We start from the raw sequence: 27,562 nt of genomic DNA, 5'->3' as shown, positions 1-27,562 counted from the left end.
ATCATATACATTAAAAATATTAGTGAGTCCTGGCTGGTTTGGTTCAGCAGTTAGAACATTGACCTGCAGTCCAGAGAGATCCGGGTTCAGTTCCCGCTAAAGGCATGCACCTTGGTTGCAGTTTGTCCCCGGCCCCGGTTGGGGTGGTGCGGGAGGCAGCCACATGATGTGTTCTTTTCACGTCGATGTTTCTCTCTCTCTTCCTCTCCTTCCCTCCCACTCTATCTGAAAAAAAAAAAAAAGAACAAATGTTCTCTGGTGAGGATTAAAAAAAAAAATTAGTGAAAACTATCCTCTTATAATTAGGAATTATTCACGTTATTAATTTAACTGTCAGTGTTAAGGAAAAGCTAGGTGCCGCAATAGAACGATTTCTGATCCCTGGTTCAGGAAAAGTGCAGAATTTGAAAGTCTTGTTTTTTATTTACCCCTATGCTGGAACCACAAATAGCAAACATGCCCATATTAAAAAACCTTTATAAATTTAATGAAGTCACATGGGACAGATTACTGTCTAATAAAGAATTGGTTGATTATCATGAAGCTGGAATTCATTTAAGAACAAGCCATAATTATTTATCTCCCAAATCCATTGAAGTTATTTAAATGTTATACCATTTAATTAGTTTCAGCAATGCATTTACTCCGCATACCTACCACCTATAATTTCTCCGTAATGTCACCTGACAGTCAGTTACCTTTCTCACTCACAAAAGCTAATGTAGACATTCTGCGCTATGCCATGAACACTGACCAACCATCAATAAACAATGACGTAAATTATAATTACTTGTGTTTAAGGCCTGCTATGTGCAAGGCTGCAGGCTAGCACGGTCAATCTCCCACAGGTCACACGTCTGAACTCCAAGTTCACATACACCAGTGGCTTCTCAGCTTTCCCTTCAAAACCAACAAAGAGCAGACGAACTGAAGCACCTGGAGTGTATAGAGATGTACAGTCGTCCCTCACTTATCGCGGTTAATGCGCACCTGGCGTTGAAGGATTCCTGGGGTGCTCGAATACATAGGCCTAGTCCCTCCGTACAGTAATTTTAATTTTAATTGTAACACAGGGGTGTAAAATTGACTCAGACAACCGAGCATGCGCTGTATCATTTTCACTGTCTCGATCAACTTTTTAATGAATATATTTGAAAAAAACGCAATAGAGTGAAGTCACAAAAGGCGAAGCACGAAGTGGCTCATGAGGGACGACTGTACCTACTTAGTTCATGTGCAAAAAACAAATGACACAGAATCCTGCGGTGACCCACTTACCTGGTTACAGTATATCTTCCTGCCCAAAGATCCTCGAAGCTTTAAAAGGGAGTCTTTCATTTAACAATGCACCAATACTATAATTCATACATAAAATGGAAACTCTTTGAAAGTCATGAGAATACTATTCCACTCTGGGAATGAGCACTAGGAAATCTGAACTAATGCTAAATTATGTTTACTTGATCCACATTTCTCATGTTCCCAAGGAGGCAAGTGCACAGACAGCCACCGCATGCTCTTGGCCAACTCTAAACAGAGGAAAGACACCCAGACCCCTGCTGGCTCCAAGAATCCGGAGCTCTAACACAGCATGGCGAGAAGAGATAATCATGCAGGTGTCAAGCAATGTTTTGCCATTTAGATCATAAAGGCTGAATCCATCTTTGGTTTACTCAGCATTACAGTAAATCAGTGTATTTTGAAAACGTAATTTTGAAAGCATTCTGGAGATCTAAAATAAACTAGAAGAGGAAGATAGAAAAACAAGAACAAATGTCTATGTTTTAAAAATACTATGTGCATCAAAATTTCCAGGGAATGACTATTTAAATGTGATTTTTTCCTGGGATAGGAATGATTCCTGATACTTACCTTTTTCTTCACAGTTAATGTTTTTTTTAAACACTAGTTATACACACAGTAATACAAAGGAATTTCAGCAAAAAGAAAGTCTTTCACAGTGACTATACCACTGAGAGAAGATGAAGCAGAATGAGAATAAAATTTACTGTTTATTTCTTTGTTATACAAAGAGAATTAATTAAAAGTGGTTCAAGACATTTAGCCCATCTCCTATGTCCTTTCTGACATAATGAGAACATACAAAACGATGACACCTAGACTATGAGTCTAGCTCAGGGTCCAGTTTTTCCACCTTAATGACTATCTCCGGAGCTAAAGCAGCAGCACCAGCGTGTTGGTTCTCTGCCTCTGACTCGGACAGCACTTCTTCCTTTATTTTTACAGGCTTATTACTGGCCTCCTCCTCATCATCTGAAGACTCATCCAGCTCCCATTCATCATCTATGTCCATTTCAAACACTCGCACATGACGGAGATTTGAGCTTAACTAAAGAAAAAGGTCAAATACAGAATTTTTAAATACAATGGCTTAACTAATACATTATATATAAGGAATTAGAAATCATAAATTCAAACAAAGAATGGTTTGATAGAAAAATTATTTTCACATGAATTTACAACAAAATCATTGAACTGAAGCCTTCACTTTGCATAAAAGGACTTCCACACACTACAGTAACAATTTCATGATTAAAATCTAGAACTGTTATTACTTAGTAAGCTTTCTCAGAACAAAAGAATTAAATAGCTAAGGCAACTAACAAGCTCATAATCAATAGAAGCAATTCATCACAAAATGTTTGCACTGAGAGGACTTTATAGATCCAGTCACTTCCTCCTGTAACTCTCAGTAAAGGATCTATAAACACTTACCACACAGGACACCTTCCGAAAACCATTCCCAGCAACATACTGTGCTTTCATACTTTCCAGTAGTCTCCAGTGCTTTTCGAAGTGCATGGTGCGTGTAGGAATAGCACTGCACTGCTCATCGAGCCTAGACAGGAGAGAGACCAACCCGGAGTGAAAAGGGGATCTTCTCCTTGGTTTAAACTCAACCACGGGCTCCATTTCTACCCATATTCCCATTTCCAACAGAATTCTACCAGCCACCATATAAAAAAGCTGCATAGCCCTGGCTGGTATGCTCAGTGGTTAGAGTATTGGCCTGAGCACCCGCAGGGTTGTGGATTCGATTCCCAGTAGAGGGCATGTATCTGGATTGCAGGTTGGATCCATGGCCCCAATTGGGGTGCGTGTAGGAGGCAACCAATCAATGTCTCTCTCCCTCTCTCTCCTTCTCTCTCCCTCCCTCCTTTCCATTCTCTCTTAAAAAAAAAAAAAACAAACAATGGAAAAAATATCCTCAGGTGAGGATTAACAAAAATAGAACATTAAAAATTTTTTTAAAAAGCTGTGTACTTATCCTATAAAAATACTACAATTACAAATAAGCAGAGTACTATCTTAGTAAGGTTGTTTACTCCCTTTCAAGGAAAGCAAATAGACACATTTTTAAATTAGAGAAGGGATCTGCTTACTTAAATCTTAGTCAACTAAATCCATCTCTTGGAAAGGCCATGTACCCTCCATGTGGCCACTAAGGTCCTAATTCTGGAAGAGAAACACTAAACGCAATCTAGAATAATTCATTCTACTACAGACTGGGTTAATTCATGCTACTCTTGAAAAAAGAACTAACAAAAGCCCCACTCTTTACTCCAAATAATTCCCAACCTTGTTCCCGCAAATACTTATTAATAAAGCAAAGGAACAGAAGAGCCATTGAAACCAGTATTTTTTAAGATAAAAAATAGGAGTATTTCTGCTCAGCTGACTGTATAGTTATCCTTGGTAACGATTATCTAGCACACCTAAAGAACTAGAATGTATGACATACATTAAAAAATATTTTAACTCTTATATCAGAAAGACGAACTCACTAACGAGTTAGTTACCTTGTAGAGTAAGTCCCAGTGAACTGATATTCTGCAGAATCTTCACAGTTATACACTAAAGACAATGGCAACTGGACCAAGAGTCTATCTCTTCCTTCACGTCCTACAGTGTCCTTAAGAACTACTGTTACAGTTTCATCATCATAAAACTGTGCATCCAAACAACTGTAGGTGCTAGAATTGAAATGAGTTTTGTTACATGAAAGATAATCATAACTACTTTATTGACAATATTGTATGTATAACATACTTGTACCAAGCCCCCCCCCCCCCCAAAAAAAGTTAATAAAAAAATCAAGTAACATTCTATAAAATAACATTTAAAAGACATCATTAGTTTGGACTAAAATCACAGCTACCTAATATACTGATTAAGTCACAAATATAACTAGGCCCTAAAAATAGGTGATCATGAAAAAAGAAAAATCTATAAGGTTGGTTCACAGTTTCAACTGTGGAAGTTTTATGAACAATACCATTTTTGTATTTTGATTTAACTAGACAGAAAGTAAAAATAAGATTTTCATATAAAGATACATCAATTTCAAAGACGTTATCATAACATACTTTTATATAAGGAGAGTGAGAAAAGATCAGCCAATTTTGTCCTCTGCAAATCCTCAGGGATGACTCAGGTATTATCACTCTTTTGTACCTTAGAAAATTCCCCTGCATTAAGAATGATACCACCTATCACCTCACACCTGTCAGAATGGCCGCCATCAACAAATCATCAAACAACAAGTGTTGGCGAGGGTGTGGAGAAAAGGGGACTCTAGTACACTGCTGGTGGGAATGCAGACTGGTGCAGCCACTATGGAAAACACTATGGTGCTACCTCAAAAAATTAAAAATTGAACTTCCATTTGACCCAGTGATCCCACTGCTGGGAATATACCCTAAGAAGCCTGAAACACCAATCAGGAAGAATATACAGTGATACCTCGGTTCTCAAACATAATTCGTTCCAGGAGGACGGTCGAGAACCGAATTGTTCGAGAACCGAAGCAATGAAACCCAATAGGAAAGCGTGACTCCACAAAACGTGACTCTCTCTCTGCACTCACACTGATGACGCAAGCAAGGCGCGCTGGGCCGAATGAACGCCATTCGGCTCAACTCGGCTCATCTCGGAAGTTCGAGTTCCAAATATTTGTTCGGATTCCGAGACAAAAGTTTCTCCAATCTCCTGGTCGAATACCGATTTGGTCGAAAACCGAGGCGTTCGAGAACCGAGGTATCACTGTATGTACCCCCATGTTCATAGCAGCACTATTTACAATAGCTAAGATCTGGAAACAGCCCAAGTGTCCACCAGTAGACGAATGGATAAAAAAGCTGTGGTACATATACACAATAGAGTACTATGCAGCGGTAAGAAAGAAAGATCTCTTATCCTTTGAGACGACATGGAGGGACCTGGAAAGTATTATCCTAAGCGAAAGAAGCCAAGCAGAAAAAGACAAATACCACATGATCTCACTTATATACGGAATATAATGAACATAACAGTCGAGGAATACAGTAGACTCAGACACATGGAAGTAGGGCACAGACTGACATCCCTCAGAAGAGGGGATGGGGGGTGGGGGGTGGGAAGAGATAAACCACAGAACTTATATGCATGTATGCATGACCAATGGACATGGACAACTAAGCCGGGGACAGGGTGGAGGGGGGGTGGGGTGGGGGGTGCCAATGGGGTAAAAAGGTAAAATATCTGTAACAAAAAAATAAATAAAAATTCATTTAAAAAAAAAAAAGAATGATACCACCTCCCATTTTTGTTGGTCATAACCACCACCTCATCCACCTGCCCCTGGAACCACATTACTTTCTTATTAACAGACACGGAACTCAGAGGTATTAATTATAGAAAACCACATTACAGAAATTCCTGCTGCAAGGTAGTAAGCTTCTATTCAACTCTCTTTGTAAGTATACAACATGTGACCAATCCTGCTCCCTATGTTGCAAGTGAGGAAGGCCTTGAAGGTATGTATCACTTAACTGAGTCCAACCACATTCCTATAATTTGCATAATTAAACATATATATATATATGTATGTGTGTGTGTGTGTATGTATATATATATATTTATCATCAAAATAAAACTCAAGATTTACCTTCTTCTCACTTTCTCAGTTGTGGCATATGTGAAACTCCCAAATTTAACAGCAATTAATCCATTACTTACAGATCTGGAAGAAAGAAGCAGGGGAGGGAGACTTTGTGTAACAACCTGGATAGCCAATAATCCAAATGCTTGAAAAAACATGATTGTCAGTGTTTACCTAAACACCGAACATTTACCTAAACACCGAACTCCAGACCCAAATGCCATTATGCTCACTCTAGAACACTGATAACTAATTTAAACACCTAGATAGATAAACCTAATATCAAAATTACAACTTGGGCCACAGCCAGTGTGGCTCAGGTGGTTGAGCACTGCCCCATGCACTGACAGGTCCCCGGTCTGATTCCTGGTCAGGGCACATGCCTGGGTTGTGGGCTTGATCCCCAGTAGGGAGTGTGCAGGAGGCAGCCAACACATGTTCCACTCTCACATCAATATTTCTCTCTCTCTCTCTCTCTCTCTCTCTCTCTGTCTCCCTTCCCCTCTTTCTGTCTGTCTTCCTTCCTCTCTCTCTAAAGTCAACAAAAACATGCCCGGCAGGTGTGGCTCAGGGGTTGAGCATCAACCCATGCACCAAGAGGTCACAAGTTCGATTCCCAGTCAGGGCACATGCTCGGGTTGTGGGCCAGGTCCCCAGTGGGGGGCATGCAGGAGGCGGCCAATCAATGTTCTCTCTCATCAATGTTTCTGTCTTTGTCTCTCTCTCTCTCTCTCTCTCTCTCTCTCTCTCTTTCTCTCTCCCCCTTCCTCTCTCTCTCACATCAATAAAAAAAAAAAAAATTAAAAAATAAAATCAACAAAAACATATTTTTAAAAAATTACAACTTGTTTACAATCTTATATTCATCAAAGTAGCTAGATACCTTATACAATTAAGGAAATCTGGAACAACCAAATTATTTCACATCTTGGTTTCAAAATATGTCCTTGAAATTCAGATTTAAAACCATTTAAGATACTAACGGCATTCTGCGTATGATTTACCTTCCAGAACTTTCACTTTGGATTCTCAAAAAAAGTTTCCACAGGTGAGACCTCTTGTTTAATGAAAGGCATACTTAACCTGAGGTAAAAGTCCTTTGTATAAGGAACCCAAAATACAGTTTTGAACTTCCACAAGTTCACAAGATAAAATTCTGAGTGTTCTGCTCTTGATTTTTCCTAGGCCTAAAAAAAACCCTCCATGTAACTGCTATACACCGACACAGAATTAGGTAATCGAGAATCAGAAGGGATCATATAGCTTCCTAATTTGGCACTATCATCCAATGACATGAAAACAGACTAAGAACAGTTCAACGACAAGCCTACAGCCACAAGGTAGCTTAACCAAAACCTGAAACGTAGGGAAGAAAAGCTGTATACTTTATGATTAAGAATAAAATCTTATCTCTTCTGATTCAAACCTCAGACGAACACTTACTGGGTAATATCAGTATGTCTCCTCAAGATGCACATTTTATAAAGTGAATCTTCTAAAATAGTAAAAAGAAGGTAATGTAGATTTGAAGTTTTATTATTCCACCTAAGGAAAGAAAAATGTAATGTCAAGCATGATATGTAGCTATCAATGCAGAGAAAACTGTGCTGTGATCGGGAAGAAGCACACACTTACAGAAAAGGAAATTTGAACAATCTACGTGTAGAGTCCTCACTAAAACAAAAGGAAAAAAAATTAAGAAAAATTTAAATCGGCTGCTGAATTATACCATCCAAAAGCCAAACAAAATTACCTTCTAGTATCTTTATATAATGGAATACAGATTGCTTGATTCATTGATTTTCCAATTACATCCTAAATAAAATAAAATTTAAAATATTAGAGCATTTTACATATCCACAGAAAATACTCTACAGAAAATGAATGGCCATTACTGGTTAAGTCTAATAAAAACAAGTCATCTATATCATCAAACCTTTCACACAGAAACTTTAATGACAGTCCTAACAGTAAGGGAAAGAGAGAATTCTGAGCTGAAAAGGATCTTGGATAAGCACACAACACGTTAGGAACTGCCTCCTCCACGTAAGTCTCACAGTGCCAATCACCCATCCTTCAGGAGTAAACAAGCAATATGTCAGCTCTGTAACTAAGAACATTTATAATAAGTTTGTTCTGGAAAAAATACTGGATGCCAACACTTTCAATAATATTTTTGTTTTTAATATAAGATACTAACAATAAGGAGGGAGTGGGAGTGGGAAGGAGGGGGTCAATGGGGGGAAATAGGGGAAACATCTGTAATACTCTCAACAATAAAGATTTATAAAAGAAACTAACAGTAAGAGGAAATATTAGGGTGAATCATATAAAACTGCCAGTATTCTTAGTTAAAAAAGGTTGAATATCAGCATTTTCATTTGGTTCAGCTTACTGACTATGATCATTGGCATAAATGAGCCACATACTGTACATATTCTTGCTCCTACACAAAGACGTGCATTTCAGACTTACTGCTGGCTTTTGCAAACACTGATCAATAATGTTCTCCATCCGCCTTTTCACAAAATGCAATGACTTTCGAGGATAATAAGGAAACAGCAATGGACTTTCTGGTTTCATACAAAAACAGAAACAAACAATAAAAGCTATAGTAAACCAGATGATTAGAAGGAAATATTCTGTTACTAGAGCCAGCCCACACCGCTTCTCTGACGGTGGACTCCTCCCTGGCCACGTCCTTGGATGTTCACACCTCACTGAAAACGACCGTGGCGTGGCCTCTGCCTTCCATCACCCCTGCTGACAGCCCACTAAACACAACCACTTACTACCAGCTAAGTCCCAGCAGCTTATCACTCAACACGCTCCCTTTCCCACCAAAATCCCAACAGTGTACTTCTGCTGGCTGGAAGAAGGGGAGGGTTTGGGAACCACAGGACATAACGAAACCAAATTCTTCTTCTCCATCCGTAGCCAGTGGACTGAACAGCAGTCCAGGACTGCTCTGGAGGAGGGTGGTACTAACACAGCAGGCAAGAAACCAGTGCTATGAAAATAAACTCTACTTTAAAAAGGCTACTTTTTCAGTAGAAAGTAGTATGTAATTCAGCATTTACTGACACTAACTATGCTAGGTTCTTTTTATATCTGTCATATGTGTTGCTTTACAAGAGAGTACAAAGTAAGCATCATAGTGTCCATTTTACAGATTTAAAAAATGAGATGTAGGAGGCCTACAAAGTGCCCGCCATGAAAATGACCATCTCTGAATCAAGCCAAGTCCAACACCCAAGCTCACCTCCCCCACTTGCCCTGCAGGCCTCCCTCACCCCGCCTCAGTCCCGGCACCTCAGGTGCCAGCTGGGCTGGACAGAACAAATGTTGATCATGTTAACATTTTCTGCTCCCAACAGGTGACAGATACGGTGGTGCCACAGAAAGATATGGGGTCTTTGTCCCCAGTTCCTGGCACAGAGCTTAGAATTTCCTGAGTGATAAGGGTGACAGGAGCATCTTTTGTTTTGATGAGGCCATGCTGGCCAGGCCCCTAGATGGCTTCAGAGGGAGGTGGACACCACAGACCTTGGAACTTTCAGTCCCATCCCCCAACATCCAGGAAGGGAAGCTGAAGTTCAATCATCAATGGTCAATGCCTTAATCATCATTTCTACATAATAAAATTCCATAAAACCCCCTCAACAACAGGGTCAGAGAGCCTCCGGGTAGGTGAATACCTTGAGGTTCTGGGAGGGTGGTGTGCCCGGAGGGGGCTCCATGACCCCCCATTCCATGCCCTACACATCATTGCTATTTGGCTGCTCCTTAGTTGTACCCTTTACAAAAAACCAGTAAACATGAGTCTGTCTCTGAATTTTCTGAGCCATTTTAGCAAATTATCAAACCTGAAGTTGTGGGAACCCACAACTTTGTAGCCAAGTGGGACAGAAACATGGGCAACTTGGGGTCCCTGTACTTGTGAGTCACATCTGCAGTGGGGGCAGGCTCAAGTAGTCAGTGTAGGACAGCCACTTGGTGTCAGAACTGGTCTAGTTTTGGTGTCAGATGCATTTTGAGAGCTCAGATGCTAGCACCCAGGCACTAAGTGCACTGTTTGGATTAATCTGTTCAATCTTCCCGACAGCCTTTGGAGGGAGGCACCGTTATCACCCTCATTTTCAGATGGGAAAACTGGGGCACAGAGTTCAGGCCCCCCGCCACACTCTGAGGGAGCAGGGTAAGATTCACCCCAGGCAGTCAGCTTCCAGAGCACCGAGGTGGACCCGTTATACGCGGACGCCTCACGTGCCCTGACAAGGACAAGCATTATGTATTCAGTCCTTGATGTTTGCAAAGTGTTAGAAGTTTAATTCAAGTTTTCCTACTAGTTCCATAATGACATTTGGTACTACTTCCAATTAGACTCAGAAGCTGCGAGATGAGTGAGCTTGTCCAAACTCACACACTAGCAAAACCTCAAGAATTTAAGAGATGGAGTTACTCTGAAGAGTTGTTTTGATCCACATGAGGCCTGTAGCTAAGATTAGGCCTTTCTATTCAGCCACAGATATGGGTGAATAAAGGGACAGGACCTCTTTTTAGCCCAACCAATTTCCCAGGATCAGTATCAGCCCAATACAGTGACATGCCCAGGGGCCACCGCTCCTGCACACAGCCATTAGCCAGCCCTCTCAGGCATCCTTCCTTACTGCTGAAGCATCCTGATTAAATACGGTAAATGAGCTGAGTCAGCTGTACCTTTATTCTCCCTCATTCAATACCTAATTTACATCAACACACCTCTCTCCTGGTCTTAAGACTCCCAAGGTGGAGCAAAAGTAAGTTTACAGTTGTAGCATACAAAATACAGTTTATTCTTCTATTATTTATTAATTATTGTATTCTTTTCCATACGAACAACTATAAGCCTGCTTTTGCCCCACCCTGTATGTGCTGCCCTAAAAAAGAATTTGGACTTCCAGGGTTAAAACAAAAGAGCAATAAGCCAAGTTCTGGGCCCCTCAGAGAATTCCTTCCCTCTTCCCTCCCTCATTCCCTCCCTCCCTCATTCATTCATGCACTCCATTCATTCATTCATTCATTCATTCATTCATTCATTCATTCATTCAGATAAGCAGCAACCAGATCAAAGCGTCAGAGATTACTAATGAGCCCAGTTAAAAACTCAGGCTCTGCAGTTAGCAGAATCCTAGCTCCATCACTAGCTCATATGAGCTTGGGCCTGCTCTAACATTCAGTTTCCTCATTAGTAAAATGAGGGTAACAAGTACCTTCCCCACAGGATCTTGTAAAGATTGAAGGAGATAATGCAGGTATGTGGCTATTACCCTAAGGATCTAAGAAACAGCTAAACTGTGGTCAATTACTCTTTCAGAAAACAAAGAAATACTTTAAAAATATTTTCATCTAAAATGGTGACGTCCTGACATATTGAATGGTTGCTATTTTGTGTTGCATCCCTAATAATAATGCTGGATAAATAAAATTTACCACACCAACATTTTACGATCCTAGAAAATGAAAGGCATGACAAGTAAACAAAAAAGCTACCACCTCAGGAGAACTCACTGATGCATCATTATGCTTTCAGGAGGCAACAAACTGGAACTAGCCAAACAGACTTTTCTGACTAGTAGGCTCTAGTTTTCTTTGCAATACCCTATTTTTCATATGGTGCAAAACAGACAATACAATACTTAAGATATAAGCAATCTTACTATATCACAGTTAATAGTGTTTTCGATCATGGTAATGTCATACACTCTGTTATTTTGCTATTTCTCTAATCAAATAAAAAGGACACAGAAGATAAATCTAAAGAACTTAGATAAATACTCAGCAAGGGTTCGGCAAAATTGTTAGTGGATATACTCATCTCAAATAAATAGATGTACTAGTCAAAATCTACTTGGGTTCATGCAATACCTTTAAGGTGGCTGCTGTTTTGAAGAAAGTCATACCACTGGTTTCCTTCTGTGTTAGGGGGTGACACGAGATCATCATCTTCATCTTTCAAGTACTAGTAATACGGAATTAGAAATGTGCATGTAGGAAACCAAAACATCGGGCTTCAAAAATTGCTTATATTTAACATTATTCTATTTAATAAGTTAATTTGTTTTACTGCCAACTCCTCTTGGAAAGTGCACTGAAGTAATCATGAGCAAGGTGACCAAAATTTTACTAAATGAAAGCAACTAAAGAAACTGCTAACTACAAAAAGATCAGAATGCTGTAAACATAGAGACCACAAATAGAATTTAAATTCTGAGTTCCATTTTCATGAGCATATTTTAAGCTTATACATGTAAGCTTATAAAGTAATATGGTAAGTATCACTGTCATTTTACTCTAGGGCAGCAGTTCTCAACGTGTAGTCCATGGACCCTGGGAGTCCCTAAGACGCTTTCAGGGATTCATGAGGTCAATACTGTTTCTACAATAATACCAAGATGTTATGCGTCCTTTTCTTTCTTTATTGATTTTAGAGAGGAAGGGAGAGGCAGAGAGAGATAGAAACATCGATGAGAGAGAACATCGAGTGGCTGCCTCCTGCATGCCCCGCACCGGGCCCACAACCTGGGCATGTGCCCTGACCGGGAATCGAACCAGCGATCTCTTGGTGCATGGGTCAATGCTCAACCACTGAGCCACACTGGCCAAGTGTTATGTGCCCTTTTCAATGACATCTGCACTGATGGTCAAAAGCACAGGTGGGAAAATCTCTGGCACCATCACCAAGTCAAGTAGTGGCACCAAAATTTGCTATCAGTCCTTGTATTCCTCTTTGCCACATACTGATTCACTCATCTCTGATAATGCTATTAGCATTATTAACCTTATTAAAGCTCCACCGCTGTGTGAGGGGGCTGGGGAGCGTACAAAAAGCACTTCTGCTGCATACCAAAGTGAGATGGTGATCCCGAGGGAAAGCTCTTATGACAATGTAGTTGAGACTTACGGCAGGCACTGTTTGTTGTTAATGGAATTGCATTTTTACATGAAAAAATGACTTAGAAAAAAATATGATTATTCATTCTTGGATATTTGGCAGACATTTTCTTAAAAATAAATCCAGTGAGCCCGTCACTTTAAGTAAGACAACTGCAAGTATTGGCTGCCAATGATAAAATGCAAACATTTATGCAAAAATTAAAATTTTGAAAAGCCTGTATCTGCCACTGTGTGTTTGACAGCTTCATGGGACTTAAAGACTGATGAGTCTGGCGATGATGTAATGCAACCTGACTTGGAATATATATGAAGGAAGGTGTCAGCATATGGAAGATCTGCATAACTCAGTGAACCTGTATTTTCCTAGTGGCCAATACATGATACTACAAAATCACACATGGGTAACAGACCCATTCAAAATGCAAGGCAGCCCTGGCCGGTTTGGCTCAGCGGTTGGAGCGTCGGCCTGCGGTAGAGAGAGACCCGGGTTCGGTTCCCGCTAAGGGCACGTACTTCGGTTGCAGTTTGTCCCCAGCTCTGGCTGGTCGTGCGGGTGGCAGCCACTCGATGTGTCCCTTCACATCGATGTTTCTCTCTTCCTCTCTCTCCCTCCCGCTCTATCTGAACAAAAAATGGAAAAATGTCCTCGGGTGAGGATAAAAAAACACACAACAACAACAACAACAACAAAAATGCAAGGCAGATGGATTTTTAATGCATCAGAGTATGGAAAGTCCACTGATGCAGTTTAGATTCTATATTGAAACTAACCTTTAAGAACCTATTATCTGTCAGGATTCGGTGCATATCAAAGAATACCTCCAACTATCTAAAACACTATTAAAATACTTCTCCCTTTCCAACCAAACACCTATACGAGGCCAAACGTTGTTTACACAGATTAACCAAAACAAAATATCACAACAGATAAATGCAGAAGCAGATATGAGAATGTAGCTGTCTTCTATTAAGCCAGACATCAGAGACTGGCAAAATTATAAAACAATGCCACTCTCTACTGTTTCATTTTCTGAAATATAGTTATTTTTCATTGTAACTATTTATATTAAAATGTAATAAAATTTTTATTTTTAATAACGATAGTTACTGTTATTTTTAAATGAATTAAGAAATATTTCATTCTGTTTAATTTCTAATACCTAGTAATATCTATCATTGATAGATACAACCCACATAAAATCTTGTTAGGGTCCTCAACAATTTTAAGAATGTAAAAGGGTTCTGAGGCCAAAAAGTTTAAAAACTACTACTCTGGTGATTTCACTAAAAGGGCAGGGCTATATATAACTGGCCTTATATTACTCTCCAAAACCCCTAGATACTAAAAGACTAACACTGCTAATGTTTTAAAATTAGTTTTTAAAAAAATAATAACAATAATTAAATCCAAAGCCCATACCTGACCGACTTTTTCAACATTAAAGTATTTTCCTTTTCTATTATAAAGGTCTGGAGCCTGGAAAGAATAAATACAGTTTAATTCATAAGCCAACTCACAAACACACACAAAATCTTATATTTAAAACAAAAATTTTATTTGCTAAGAGGGCTGTTAGTGGCAATTACTCTTCTCTTTCACGGACTGTAAGACACACATACAAATAGAAGTTCAACTTACAGGCTTTACGTTGAATAAGTAAGCACTGCCATTCATCAGTTCAACATTGTAACAAGCGTAACTGCTAAGGACTTCAACTAAACTGGATTAAATCTGACTACTTCTTACCATCACTCAGGTTTATTACAATACAGGTAGGAATATCTAAGTACTAGATTTTTTACTATGAAGAATAAAAAACAGCATTACAGAAATATCAATTTCCTACCTCATTGAAATGTTCAGTAAGAAATTCAGCAACAAACGTGATATCTTTTTGAGTCATCTATCAAAAACAAAAAAGAAAAAGAAAAATTAAGATAAAAGAAAGCCTCCCAATAAAAGAATTATCATGTAATAATAAATGTGACTTTTTTACTATCTACTAAAAGCCACGGACAAATAAGCCAAGTTCCTTTGAAGAAATATCAATAAAAACCCAGATTATGTAACTTTAAACATAGGAAATCCTGGGGTTCTAAGAAGCATGTAATTAAACATTTAAGCTCATTTTCCAATCAGAGACTCCAACAGCTACCAAGCTCGCCATGACCCAAGGATGGTTACTATGCTCTGCAGGTGCTGAGACGTGTGCGGAGTCCCTCTTGTGGGGGTGGGACTGTGAGCCCCAAAAGTGACCTCCGCCTGAGGTAAGGACGGCACAGTGCTTCCTGCAAGACCCCTCCCTCACCTTACCCAGGTTCTTCAGCCCTCAAAAAGCACAGGTCTCTCCCAACAACTAACACATTTTATCCCCCAAGATAAAGGTAAGACTGATGTCACAGAACAGCTAATGTGAACTTTCCTGGTTTACAAGTCCAGTCGCCCACAGCACAATAGGTTGTGTTGAGTTGTAATCCCTTACTCATTTATTCCACCGAGGCTAATTTTACTGCTCTCCATTTTTTTTTAATCCTCACTCGAAGATATTTTCTTTTTTTTTTTGGTACGTGCCCCTAGCGGGAACCGAACCCAGGACTCTGGTCCACAGGCCAATGCTCCAACCACTGAGCCAAACTGGCCAGGGCAGAATATATTTTCTTAAATATCTTCACATAGAGTAGTAGGGAGAGAGAGGGAGACGGAGAGTGGGGGAGAAAGAGAGAGAGAAACATAGATGTGAGAGAGACACATTGACTGGTTGCCTCCCACATGAACCCAACCAAGGCCAGGGACAAACTGCAACCGAGGTCCGTGCTCTTGGCCGGAATCAGACCCGCGACTCTTTGGTCTGAGGGCCAACGCTCTAACCACTGAACCAAACCGGCCAGGGCTGCTCTCCATTTTTTTTACCTAATCTATCTGAATCAGACAGTTTGGGCAGGAATGAGGATGAGGGAGCCACAGGAATCAAGTGGCAACTTAGTCCTGTTCTTTAAGATCTTCCTGGAAAGAGACTGCATTGCCACTTGTCACAATCCTGATAGTCAGAAAGAAATCAGGCTTACCAGACATCAACATAGGTATGAATATGTAAGTACTAGATTTCCAAGGAAAATAGAAATGCACTTAAGGTTTAAGAAAGTTAAATCTTATAAAATTAGCCATAATAAAGATATTCTGGCCCTGGCCGGTTTGGTTCAGCGGTTAGAGCGTCGGCCTGCGGTCCTGAGAGACCCGGGTTCGGTTCCCGCTAAGGGCATGTACCTTGGTTGCAGTTTGTCCCCGGCCCTGGTCGGTTGTGCGGGTGGCAGCCACTCGATGTGTTCCTTTCACATCGATGTTTCTCTCTCTCTCTGTTCCTCTCTCTCCCTCCCACTCTACCTGAACAAAAAAAAATGGAAAAATGTCCTCGGGTGAGGAAAAAAAAAAAAAATGAAAAAAAAAAAAAAAAAAAAAAAAGATATTCTGTGATAAAAAACCAAAGGCTTACTAAGATTTGTCTCATGTGTCTATATAGCCTGACGACCTATTGACTAATAACTGTGTAATAAGAGTACCAAGATGAGCCCTGGCTGGTTCAGCTCAGCAGTTAGAGCACTGGCCTGTAGACCAAAGGGTCTAGCGTTCAGTTCTGGTCAAGGGCACATACCTGGGTTGCAGGTTCAATCTCTGGCCCCAGTCGGGGTCGTGAAGGAGGCAATCAATCAATGTGTCTCTCTCACATCGATATCTCTCTCTCCTCCTCCCTCCCTCCCTTCTACTCTCTCTAAAAAAATCAACGGAAAAATATCCTGGGGTGAGGATTAACAAAAAATTAAAAAAAAAAAAGAGTAACAAGATGACCAGCAAAGCTGAGCCCAACCGGGACATAATTAGCACATTAGAAAAATATACTAATATATATATACTACCTTATTCAGCTCGGGAAGTACGTGGTCTTCTGTCATCCTCAACATTGCTGAAATATAAATTTAAAAATTATCTTTAAAGGAAAACTACAAACATGATTTTACTTATAGATGCTTTCCCAAGAATAAATGTGGTTCACTGGACCAAAATTTCAATTTTCAACAGCTACTTTTCACCAAGAAAATTTTATTTTCTTCTACAAACTTCAGGGAGGGTAAACAGGGTAAAAAATGGTGACGGAAGGAGATCTGGCTTTGGGTGGTGAACACACAATGCAATATACAGATGTATTGTAGAATTGTACACCTGAAACTTATATAACCTTATTAACCAATGTCACCCCAGTAAGTTTAATACAATTTTTAAAAAAACCTAACAGGTCAAGAATTTAAATTTGATTTATATTTTTAGGTTCCAAATGGTTGGTCTAATTATCCTAAACTCTTAGTTTTCATTTTCTCCTTCAACCTAACCCACTGCCACTCCAGACAAACAAATATAACTGCTGCCTTGTGCTAAGACTGCGTTTGCTAACCCGGAGATGTTTTTTCTAACCCGGAGATGTTTTTTCTAACCCAGTGATGTTTCTTCTCTTAAAACCTATAAGTAATCCTTTCCTCCAAAAGCCTCAGAACACCAAACAGATGTTTTTCTCTCTTGGGCTTTTCCACTACATAAAAGAAGTTTACAGTAAAATGTATGTGTGTATACATTCGCTTATATACAAATATTTATATAGTCTTTAGCATCTATGGCTGACTCTTTTTGTCCTTTCACAGGGCAGTCTTCAATCATGTGTTTTTTTGTGTTAAATCATAAGGGTGATGCCTCTGCTTTTGCGGTGTTTGAATGTGCTCCTTGTGTTTGGTCAGGAAAAGGCATGCTGGACATGCTTCTGCAAATATAGATTATTTCAAAACCCATTTTTAACTCAAACTTCTACGTTATCGGTAAAACCAGCCATAATCTAGTTCCACTCATTCATTCATTCATCCTTTCAAAAATTACTTGCTGGCCATAGCATAGGTGCTAGGGACACAGCAGTATGAAAGAAGTCCCCGCCTTCATTAAGATGATATTTTAGGTTACAGAGCTAATCGTGGCAGGGCCAGGTTACAATTAGGTCCCAGTGCCCAATCCAGTGCGCTTTCTACAACGTCCTGCTCTAACAATAAGCACTGAGTGGTCATTCATTTCTCTTCTAATCCGGCTTCTTATCACATGTAGGATGTGCAACGAGAATGTAAACTGCCTAAATTACTCCAATAATCATAAGCAAAACCAAAGTCCCACTTCTGTAAAAGAAAATTAAAGTTTCTGTAATTTATTCTAATTAACAACTCTGATCAATTAAATAGGCTGGCCTGAGAAACACTCTGGCTCCCCATTCTGGCTAGCATTGGTACGGTTCTGAAAAAAATCTAAGAATTATAAATGTCAACATCTGCAGACTGCATTCATTATTTTACCAAAAGTGATTATATTAGGCTGACAAGTATGAAGTCTGTTTTCAAAATATTAGAATTGAAGTTTTGTGCATTTGTTTAAAGGATGCTAACACATTACAGGTAATTTATTTTCTATTTTACTCTAGACTTTCTTTAATAGAGTTTTCATTGATTTTTAGATAGAGTGGAAAGGAGAGAGACAGAAACATTGATGAGAGAGAGAGACATCAATTGGCTGCCTCCTGCATGCCCCCTATCGGCAATTGAACCAGTGACCTCTTGGTGCATGGGATGATGCTCACTCCACTGAGCCACACCGTCTGGACTACTCTAGATTTTTAACAAATATGAAATAAATTCCATTTACAACTAAATTTTGCATATGTTGGAAGGAAATGTATGCTGGATTATTTCAAAGATTTTAAGAGAGGTCACAAAGGTAACAGTACAAATATACCTAAATAAAATACACATACACTGTAAAGTGAGTATTAAAATATTTAATATCAAGTTTATAAGTATTTGTAATTTATCTACAAGTACAAAGTCTTGTGGAGATATATAAAAAGGGCCGCAAGTGGTCTGCATTCTGTTTACCTACGGCACCACTGTCCAGTAGAAGGTAATAGCAATGTTCTAGTTCTGTGCTGTCCAACACAGCAGCCCCTAACCACGTGACTACTGAGCTCTTCAAATGTGACTAGCAAAACTAAGTATGTAATTTTATATAACTTCAACTAATTTAAATAGCCACATGTGGCCAGTGGCTACCAGATGGACTGTACAGATCTAGAGATAAAAAACCAAAGTATAAAACAGGAGGTAAGCTACTCAGGGGCACAAGCTGTGTCTTATTTTTTTTCTTTCTATTAATTTTAACACTTAACAACGCCTAACACACAGCAGGAATTCAAAAATGTTATTTTAACCTAAGAAGACATTACAAGGCAAAAAAAAAAAAAAGGATTAATTAGCCCTGGCTGGTGTGGCTCAGAGGGTTGGAGCACCACTCTGTACATCAAAGGGTTGAGAGTTCGATTCTCAGTCAGGGCACATTCCCAGGTTGCGGATTCAAACCTCAGTCAGGGCGAATATAGGAGGCAACCGATAAATGTTTCTCTCTCACATCGATGTTTTCTCTCTCTCTAAAAATCAATAAAAACATATCATCAGGTGAGGATTAAAAAAGAGAGGGTTAAGCCCTGGCTGGTTGCTCAGTGGTTAGAGCGTCAGCCATCAAGGGCACATACCTGAGTTGCAGGTTCGATCCCCGAACCCGATCAGGGTCATATGGGAGGCAACTAACTGATGTGTCTCTCTCGAATTGATGTTTGTTTTTTCTCTCTCTCCCCCTTCCTTCCACTCTCTCTAAAAATCAATAAAAATATAGCCTTGGGTGAGGATTAACAAAAAAGGGGGGGGGGGTTAATTATCAGTGAGTGACACAGATAACCCATGCTACAAGTTACATGTGAGGGGAGGTGGGAATGGGTGGGTATATAGAAGAAATAAGACTGGCCATGATTTGAAAACAGATGAAAATGTAGAAAGGGGTTCATTTATACTACTCTCCCTACTTTCATAAGTACTTGAAATTTTACTACAGTAAGTAAAATATTGTAAATTGATATTGCTACTATTTTTTAAAAAGTGTCAAAATAAGAATGCTTAACTTACCCACATACAGCCACCGAAAAAATGCTTTGAAGTTTTTCATACTACTATCTATAACTCTAGAGATAAAAATAAATTAAAAAATGAAATTATTACATAGGTTCATGCAACATTTTTCAACTGGAATATAATAATCCTTACTGTTCTGTTATATCCTATCTGAATGACATGTAAACCTTGAGAACAGATTTTACAAATCACACACACACACATCTAAAAATGAAATTTCAAAAAAAGTGAATCCTGATTCTTTTAAAAAATAAGGCAAATAATTCAGATTCTAACTGGTTATAACAGCCTTGCCACAACCATAATAGTCTCCCCTAACATTTAGTTAAGTATGAAATCCTTTTCTAACTTTGCAAATAAAAGAAGAAAAAAAAAAAACAAGTTTCCAGCATTATTCTGTTTAAAAATATGCTGGTCAGTAAGAAAAAATAGCAACCCCAACAGAAAATCATTATAAATTTGTATGATGTCACTACCCTCAGTATCATTGAACATTGTTTTTGGAAGTTAATTGTTTGTCCTTACAATTACAAATCGCAAGAATGAAATTTCCTTGTACTTAGCACAAATGTGCCCCAAAATTAACTGTTGTAAGTGGAAATCATCTTCATGTTGATTAACTGTTTCGGAATATATCTATCATTTTTAAAATCCTCTTTAAGCTTACATCTGTAAGATAATTACTCTAAGAAAATAACACTTGCACTTCTCGTTCCTAAATCTCAAAGCCCCTTCCCAGCATTAAGTTCCATAATGCGAGTGGAGAGGTGGGTCATTATCATTAACCATTCTGTACCCAGTAAAACCTTTGATTTAAAAGACTGTCACATCTCTTTTGTTACTAAGCAATACAATCAAAACTCTCTGGCAGCAAAAAGAAAAAATAAGTTCCTTTGTATCTTTCCCAATCAATACTTTCACCCTAACCCTGGATATCCCTGGATAACATCAAAATTCTTACTGCCTCAGTATCTCCATCTGTAACGTAAAATAATGTTGTTATCTACTCGAAAGAAGTTAAATAAACTACCTTTCATTCATACTGAAAGGTGATCACAGAAAGCTTAATATTGCATATTTACTCTGAAAATAGGGTGAACCAAAAAATAACTCAAAACACACAGCAAGCAATGTCACTTTTCCTCAAACTGTTGTCTCAGCATATGCATCCATAACCTCTACCTTCCAAAACCCCATTAAAATGATAGTGGGGGGAAGTGGACGTGAACACACACAAAGAGAGGGCAGCAGGAAAGAAAGAAACTTCAGCAATGTCAAAGCTGACCGAGGACCGCTGACAGACGGGGCTTAACAGAGACAGCCACGTGCCAGACAGTGCAGAGAGGGCAGCAAGGAGCCATGTGCCCCCAGAAATGCCAGGGTCAGCAGAAGACACTAGGACGACGCGTGGGGCTGGCCACAGGAGGACAAACTGAAATAGAGTAGTCACTATGTTCGTTCCCAAAAAGCCTAGGGATTTACCTTCCCGACAAAATCAAACACAGGGTTCTGCGCAGACAGGGAACGGACTGGGGGCCGAGGCAGTTCCAGGAGGGCAACGGCGGCGCAGCACAGCTCTGCACTCTGGTGCTCACGCCGGCTCTGGGCCGCCCACACTCAGAGATGCCAAGCGACTTCACCTTGCCACGTGAACAAATATGAGTAAACCATCGGGCATCAGGTATTGGGAAGAAGCTTCCAACAAGAGACCAAGACAAATAGAAAAGTGAGCCAGGAGGGGAACATAACTCAGGGAGCAGCAGGGAGTGTTAATTAATGTCCTCGAAGGGCGATGAGACGGGCACCACTCCCCTGGTCTTTCTGCCTCCCCAGTTTCCTTCGCTAGCTCCCCATCAAACCCATTTCTAAATGCTGGAATGCCCATCACTCAGCTCTAGATACCTCCTCTTCTCTAAGCACACTCACTACTTCCTCCAGGCTCATGGCTGGAAATAACATCAATGTGCTGCTGACTTCCAAATTTACATTTCCAGCCTGGACCTCTCCCTTGAATATTAATCTCACTGTCATCAACGCACACTGGACAGCTCCACCAGTTCACCTAACGGACGCTCCAAAGTTAACATGCCTAACACACTGACCAGGTGATCCAAATCAGTATCGCCAAAGAGGGGTAGACGGACACCGTTTGCCTCTGGATGTAACACCTTGAGAGGGACACTCCACCAATGATGTAGTCCTTGGCCTGGGACGCATAACTTGAATCTAATCACAAAAACATATCAGATAACTCCAAGCTGAGGAACATAAAATACATATATATTTATGTATATTCCACTAAGACTTCCCCATTTCAGTAAATGTCAATTCTACTCTTCTAGGTGCTCAGGACCTAAACTCGTAATTATTGATGGCTCTTTTATTTTACCATCCACATACAATCATTCATCAAATCTTGTTATTTCTACTTTTAAAATATATCCAGATTCTGAGCACTTCAGATTCTGACCACGATTTCTCCCTTGGCTTCTGTTCTTACCCTCCTATAATCTATTCACAACACTAAGCAAATAACAAGAGCAATCTTTTCAAAACGTAACTCACTCCTGTCACTCCACTGCTCAGAACTCCCCGAGAGCTTCTTACACCCACAGTAAAGCCAAAGTCCTTACAACTGCCTACAGGCTCTATACAACCTGGCCTACCCTCACATTTTGTCATTCAAGTCACTTTAGCTATGGTGTCTCCTAGAGGTCCCTCAAACATGACAGGCATGCTCCAGATTCAGGGCCTTTACAGCTGATGTCTCTTTTGTCCCCAAATATCAACAAGGTTCATTCTCTCCTGTCTCCCTCCAACATGACTTTTACAGTGAGGCCTTCCCTGACCACCTGTGTAAATTGTACCCCCAATCCCTAGGTTCTCCTTCCCTGCCTGGTTTTTCTCACCACCACCCATCACTGTCTCACACATTAGATATTTTAATTATTGATTTCCCTACTGTCTGTCTCATCACTTTAGAGTTTAACATCCATGAAGACAAGGATTTGTATCAGTTTGCTCACTGCTATGACCCCAACATCTAACACAGTGTTTATAACACAGGTAAATGCTCAGCTAACATTTATTGATAAATGATGGTGTTGGATAATTAAGTCAAGAAAATTTCTCGAAAAACAGAAAAGACAAAGGTATGAATCCACTGCCCTGGCTGGTATTGTCCAGTGGTTAGAGCATCGGCCCAGACCAGAGTGTCCCGGGTTCGGTTCCCACTCAGGGCATGTACCTCGGTTGCAGTTTGTCCCAGCCCTGGTTGGGGTTGTGTGGGTGGCAACCAGTCGATGTGTCTCTCTCACATCAATGTTTCTGTCTCTCTTCCTCTCTCTCTCCCTCCTGCTCTCGGAAGATAAATGTAAAAAAAAAAAAGATGAATTCATTAAATCTATTATTTGACTAAGTAAATTTCTAGAACAAAAAATCTAATAAAAGAAAAAGAGAGCCCTGGCCAGTTTGGCTCAGCGGTTGGAGCGTCGGCCTGCGGTACAGAGAGACCTGGGTTCGGTTCCCGCTAGGGGCACGTACCTCGGTTGCAGTTTGTCTCCGGCCCTGGTTGGTCGTGCGGGTGGCAGCCACTCGATGTGTCCCTTCACATCGATGTTTCTCTCTCTCACTTCCTCTCTCTCCCTCCCACTCTATCTGAACAAAAAAGTGGAAAAATGTCCTCGGGTGAGGATAAAAAAAAAAAAAAGAAAAAGAGAAAATTATTAAAATAATAATACAGTAGAATTCATGTTAAAATGGCCATTTTCTTATTATCAGCACAATGAATGAAAAGATGCACATATGAAAGTGCTGTTGTAAAATTTCAAGAATAAATTTAGAGATGAGAGAAAAAAAATAACCTACAAAGGAATGAGAATCAGAGGCACTAGACCTTTATTAGCAACAAAAAGTCCAGAATACAATGGAGCAACACTTTCAAGGTTTATGATAAAATGATTTCGCCTTCAAAACCCAATACCCTGTGGAAACCATCAATCAAGTGTGAAGGTAGAAGAGACACAAAAAGACACAGCAAGTTCACCTCACATACCTTCTTTTTGAATAAGTTAGTGGAGGATGCTTTCCAGCAAAATGATTACATGAGCCAAGAAACAGGAAATCCTGGCAGTCTGGATCTAACCCACGAAAGCAGTGAGGAAAATGCCCGTGGGGTGGCTGGTAGGAGAGCTGGAACACAGAGCCAGACGGTGCCGGTGCAAGGCTGAAGGAGGAGGCACCAGGGACAGAGGGGAATCCTAGGGATATGATACTACCCTTGAGACAGGGAAAGAACCCACGGATGTGATAAAGACAGACAGTATAAGAAAAAAAGAAAGCAAATAGAGTCTAAGAAAAACAAACAAAAACATAGAGAAGAGTAAGTTCTAAAAACTGATGAATAAAAGAAATATAGTAGTCACACAGTTTAGATATATGAAAGTAAACCATACAAGAACCAAAAATACAGTTACAGAGTGAAAAGGTCCCAGAGACAGAACTGGGTTTAAAGGTCGGGGGACAGGAAAATACTATTTTTTGTTATGAAACCACCATGCTCTTGGCTGGTTTTAATCAAGGTATAATTTTGACAAAAACTTTAAAACTCATTTTAAGAAAATCATGACAATTTGCTAGGTTCTTATTTGTAAATAAAAAGGGAAATATTCTCAGGTCAGTGATTCTGGGTATCCCCAATACTTACTGAAGAAGTTCATTTGCTTTGAGTATGAAAGAACCCACAGCAGTAATAGCATCTGAAAGGAAATAAATAAATATCATTTGCCAAGTAAGTAAGTGTGTTCAATGTACTCTGTTGAAAAATGAAATTAGCACCTTCAATTCCTGCAGCATCTAATCCAAGAGGTTCATATTTTTGCTTCCATGAAGCCATTCCTTTCAGTTCACTCAGATGGTATAATAAAGACTCTGAGCCACTAAAACAGAGCAGAAATAAATTAGTGTCCTTACCACCAGCAAGGTTGCAGGCAGCTACTACCTTCCCAAACATTTCTGAATTCTCGGAAATAAAAACTGAAAGTAACTATAACTTTCTTCTAAGAGAAATAATTATTTCTCAAAATTATCTCTAAAAACTGTAGCAGAATCATTTGGTCATTAACTACTGAGATGAGTACATGATTAAATTCTGTAAGATAATCAAATTATGTACGGGAACAAAACAGGGATGCCCCATCTCACCACTCTTATTCAACATAATACTGGAAGTCTTAGCCACAGCAATTAGACATGAAGAAAAGATAAAAGGGATCCAAACTGGAAAGGAGGAAGTAAAACTGTCATTATTTGCAGATGACATGATATTGTACATAGAAAACCCTAAAGATTCCATAAAAAATCTACTAGAGTTAATAAATGAATTTGGCAAAGTAGCAGGATACAAAATTAACGTAAAGAAATCGATGGCATTCTTATACACCAGTGATGAACTCACAGAAAGAGAAACTAAAAAAACAATTCCATTTACCATCACAGCAAAAAAAATTAAGATACCTAGGAATAAACTTAACCAAAGAAGTAAAGGACCTCTTCACAGAAAACTATAGGTCATTGAAAAAGGAAATAGAGGAAGATATAAAAAAGTGGAAGCACATACCTTGTTCATGGATTGGAAGAATTAACATCATAAAATGTCCATATTACCCAAAGCAATCTATAGATTCAATGCAATCCCCATCAAAATACCAACGACATATTTCACAGAACTAGAACAAACACTCCAAAAGTTTATATGGAACCAAACAAGACCCTGAATAGCCATAGCAATCTTGAAAAAAAAGAACAAAGTAGGAGAGATCACATTATCAGATATCAAGTTATACTACAAAGCCACTGTAATCAAAACAGCCTGGTACCAGCACAAGAACAGATCAATGGAATAGAGCAGAGAACCCAGAAATTGACCCAAGACAATATGCTCAATTAATATTTGACAAAGGTGGTAAAAGCATACAGTGGAGTCAAGACAGTCTCTTCAATAAATGCTGTTGGGAAAATTGAACAGCCACTTACAAAAAAATGAAGTTAGACCACCAACTTACACCATACACAAGAATAAATTCAAAATGGATAAAAGACTTAAATGTAACTCATGAATCCATAAAAATTCTAGAAGAAAATGTAGGCAACACAATTTCAGACATCATACGCAGCAGAATTTTCGCTGATACCACACCTAAAGCAAGAGAAACAAAGGAAAAAATGAACACATGGGACTACATCAAACTCAAAAGCTTCTGCACAGCAAAAGAAACAATCATCAAAACGGAAAGGGAAACCACCATATGGGAGACCATAATTGCCAATGATGCATCAGATAAAGGATTAATTTCCAAAATAGATAGAGTACTCATACAACTCAATAAAAGGAAGACAAAGAACCCAATTAAATAATGGGCAGAGGACCTAAATAGACACCTCTCCAAACAGGACATACAAATGGCCAAGAGACATATGAAAAAATGCTCAATGTCACTAATCATCAGAGATGCAAATTAAAACAACTATCAGGTATCACTTCACACCTGTCAGAATAGCCGCCATCAACAAATCATCAAACAACAAGTATTGGTGAGGGTGTGGAGAAAAGAGGACTCTAGTACACTGCTGGTGGGAATGTAGACTGGTGCAGCTACTATGGAAAACACTATGGTATTACCTCAAAAAGTTAAAAACTGAACTGCCATTTGACCCAGTGATCCCACTTCTAGGAATATACCCTAAGAAGCCTGAAACACCAATCAGAAAGAATATATGCACCCCTATGTTCATAGCAGCACTATTTATAATAGCTAAGATCTGGAAACAAACCATGTCCATCAATAGATGAGTGGATAAAAAAGATGTGGTAATGCTATGCAGCTGTAAGAAAGATTTCCTATCATTTGAGATGACATGGAGGGACCTGGAGAGTATTATGCTAAGCGAAACAAGCCAAGCAGAGAAAGACAAATATCACATGATCTCACTTATTTGTGGAACATAAAGAACTAAACAAACTGATAAACAAAATTGACCCAGAGACATAGAGGTAGGGTACAGACTGACAAACCCCAGAAGAGGGAACGTTGGGGGGAAGAGATAAACCACAGAACTTATATGCATGTATGTATAACCAATGGACATAGACAACAAAGCTGGAGATTGGGTGGGGGGGATGGGGAGGAGGGTGTCAATGGGGGAAAATGGAGAAACATCTGTAACAAAAACAAATTTAAAAAAAGAAAGAAAATCAAATTATGTAGTTAGTCTTGACACTTTTAATACAGTCATATGGTCATGTTCTCTCAACAGCTATGCAGTTAACATTCAATAAACACTTATTAAATTTCAACTTTAGGTCAGGCACTGTGCTAGATACTGGGAACATAATGGTGAACAAAATGAAAGGGACCCTGTGGCACTGATAGTCTAATGGGAAGACAGTCATAACCACACAATCAGACATTACATCATGCCAACTACCATAAAGGCCTTGAAGGACACGCACAGGGTGCAGGTATAACAGAAGAACGTAATCTACCCTGGGGATTACGGAAGGCCTCTGTGAACAAGTGATATTTGAGCTAAGAGCTAAAGAGTGCTAGTGAAGAGCAGGGTGGAAGTGTTCCAGGTGAGTGGGAT

The 27,562-nt window shown here is 39.5% G+C and overlaps 1 protein-coding gene across 1 annotated transcript in view; it reads right to left on the bottom strand.

The window, feature by feature from the left end:
* Window positions 1-1,997: 1,997 nt before the first annotated feature.
* Window positions 1,998-27,562, bottom strand: part of ANAPC4 (anaphase promoting complex subunit 4) — a 40,533-nt gene continuing 14,968 nt past the window's right edge. Inside the window, exons 14-28 of the mRNA XM_036275761.1 lie at window positions 24,755-24,855; window positions 24,624-24,675; window positions 19,913-19,968; window positions 16,790-16,836; window positions 14,725-14,781; window positions 14,298-14,354; window positions 11,849-11,942; window positions 8,417-8,514; window positions 7,695-7,756; window positions 7,577-7,615; window positions 7,385-7,486; window positions 5,948-6,022; window positions 3,822-3,995; window positions 2,737-2,860; window positions 1,998-2,350 (exon numbers count right to left, since the gene is read on the bottom strand). Of these exons, the coding sequence (XP_036131654.1) occupies window positions 2,123-2,350; window positions 2,737-2,860; window positions 3,822-3,995; window positions 5,948-6,022; window positions 7,385-7,486; window positions 7,577-7,615; window positions 7,695-7,756; window positions 8,417-8,514; window positions 11,849-11,942; window positions 14,298-14,354; window positions 14,725-14,781; window positions 16,790-16,836; window positions 19,913-19,968; window positions 24,624-24,675; window positions 24,755-24,855 (1,366 nt within the window). The 3' untranslated portion in view covers window positions 1,998-2,122. The remainder of the gene's footprint in view (window positions 2,351-2,736; window positions 2,861-3,821; window positions 3,996-5,947; window positions 6,023-7,384; window positions 7,487-7,576; window positions 7,616-7,694; window positions 7,757-8,416; window positions 8,515-11,848; window positions 11,943-14,297; window positions 14,355-14,724; window positions 14,782-16,789; window positions 16,837-19,912; window positions 19,969-24,623; window positions 24,676-24,754; window positions 24,856-27,562) is intronic.

The sequence above is a fragment of the Molossus molossus genome, unplaced genomic scaffold, assembly GCF_014108415.1.
Source record: "Molossus molossus isolate mMolMol1 unplaced genomic scaffold, mMolMol1.p scaffold_m16_p_1, whole genome shotgun sequence".
Classification (NCBI taxonomy): Eukaryota; Metazoa; Chordata; class Mammalia; order Chiroptera; family Molossidae; genus Molossus; species Molossus molossus.
This window is presented reverse-complemented; position numbering and strand designations above follow the sequence as displayed.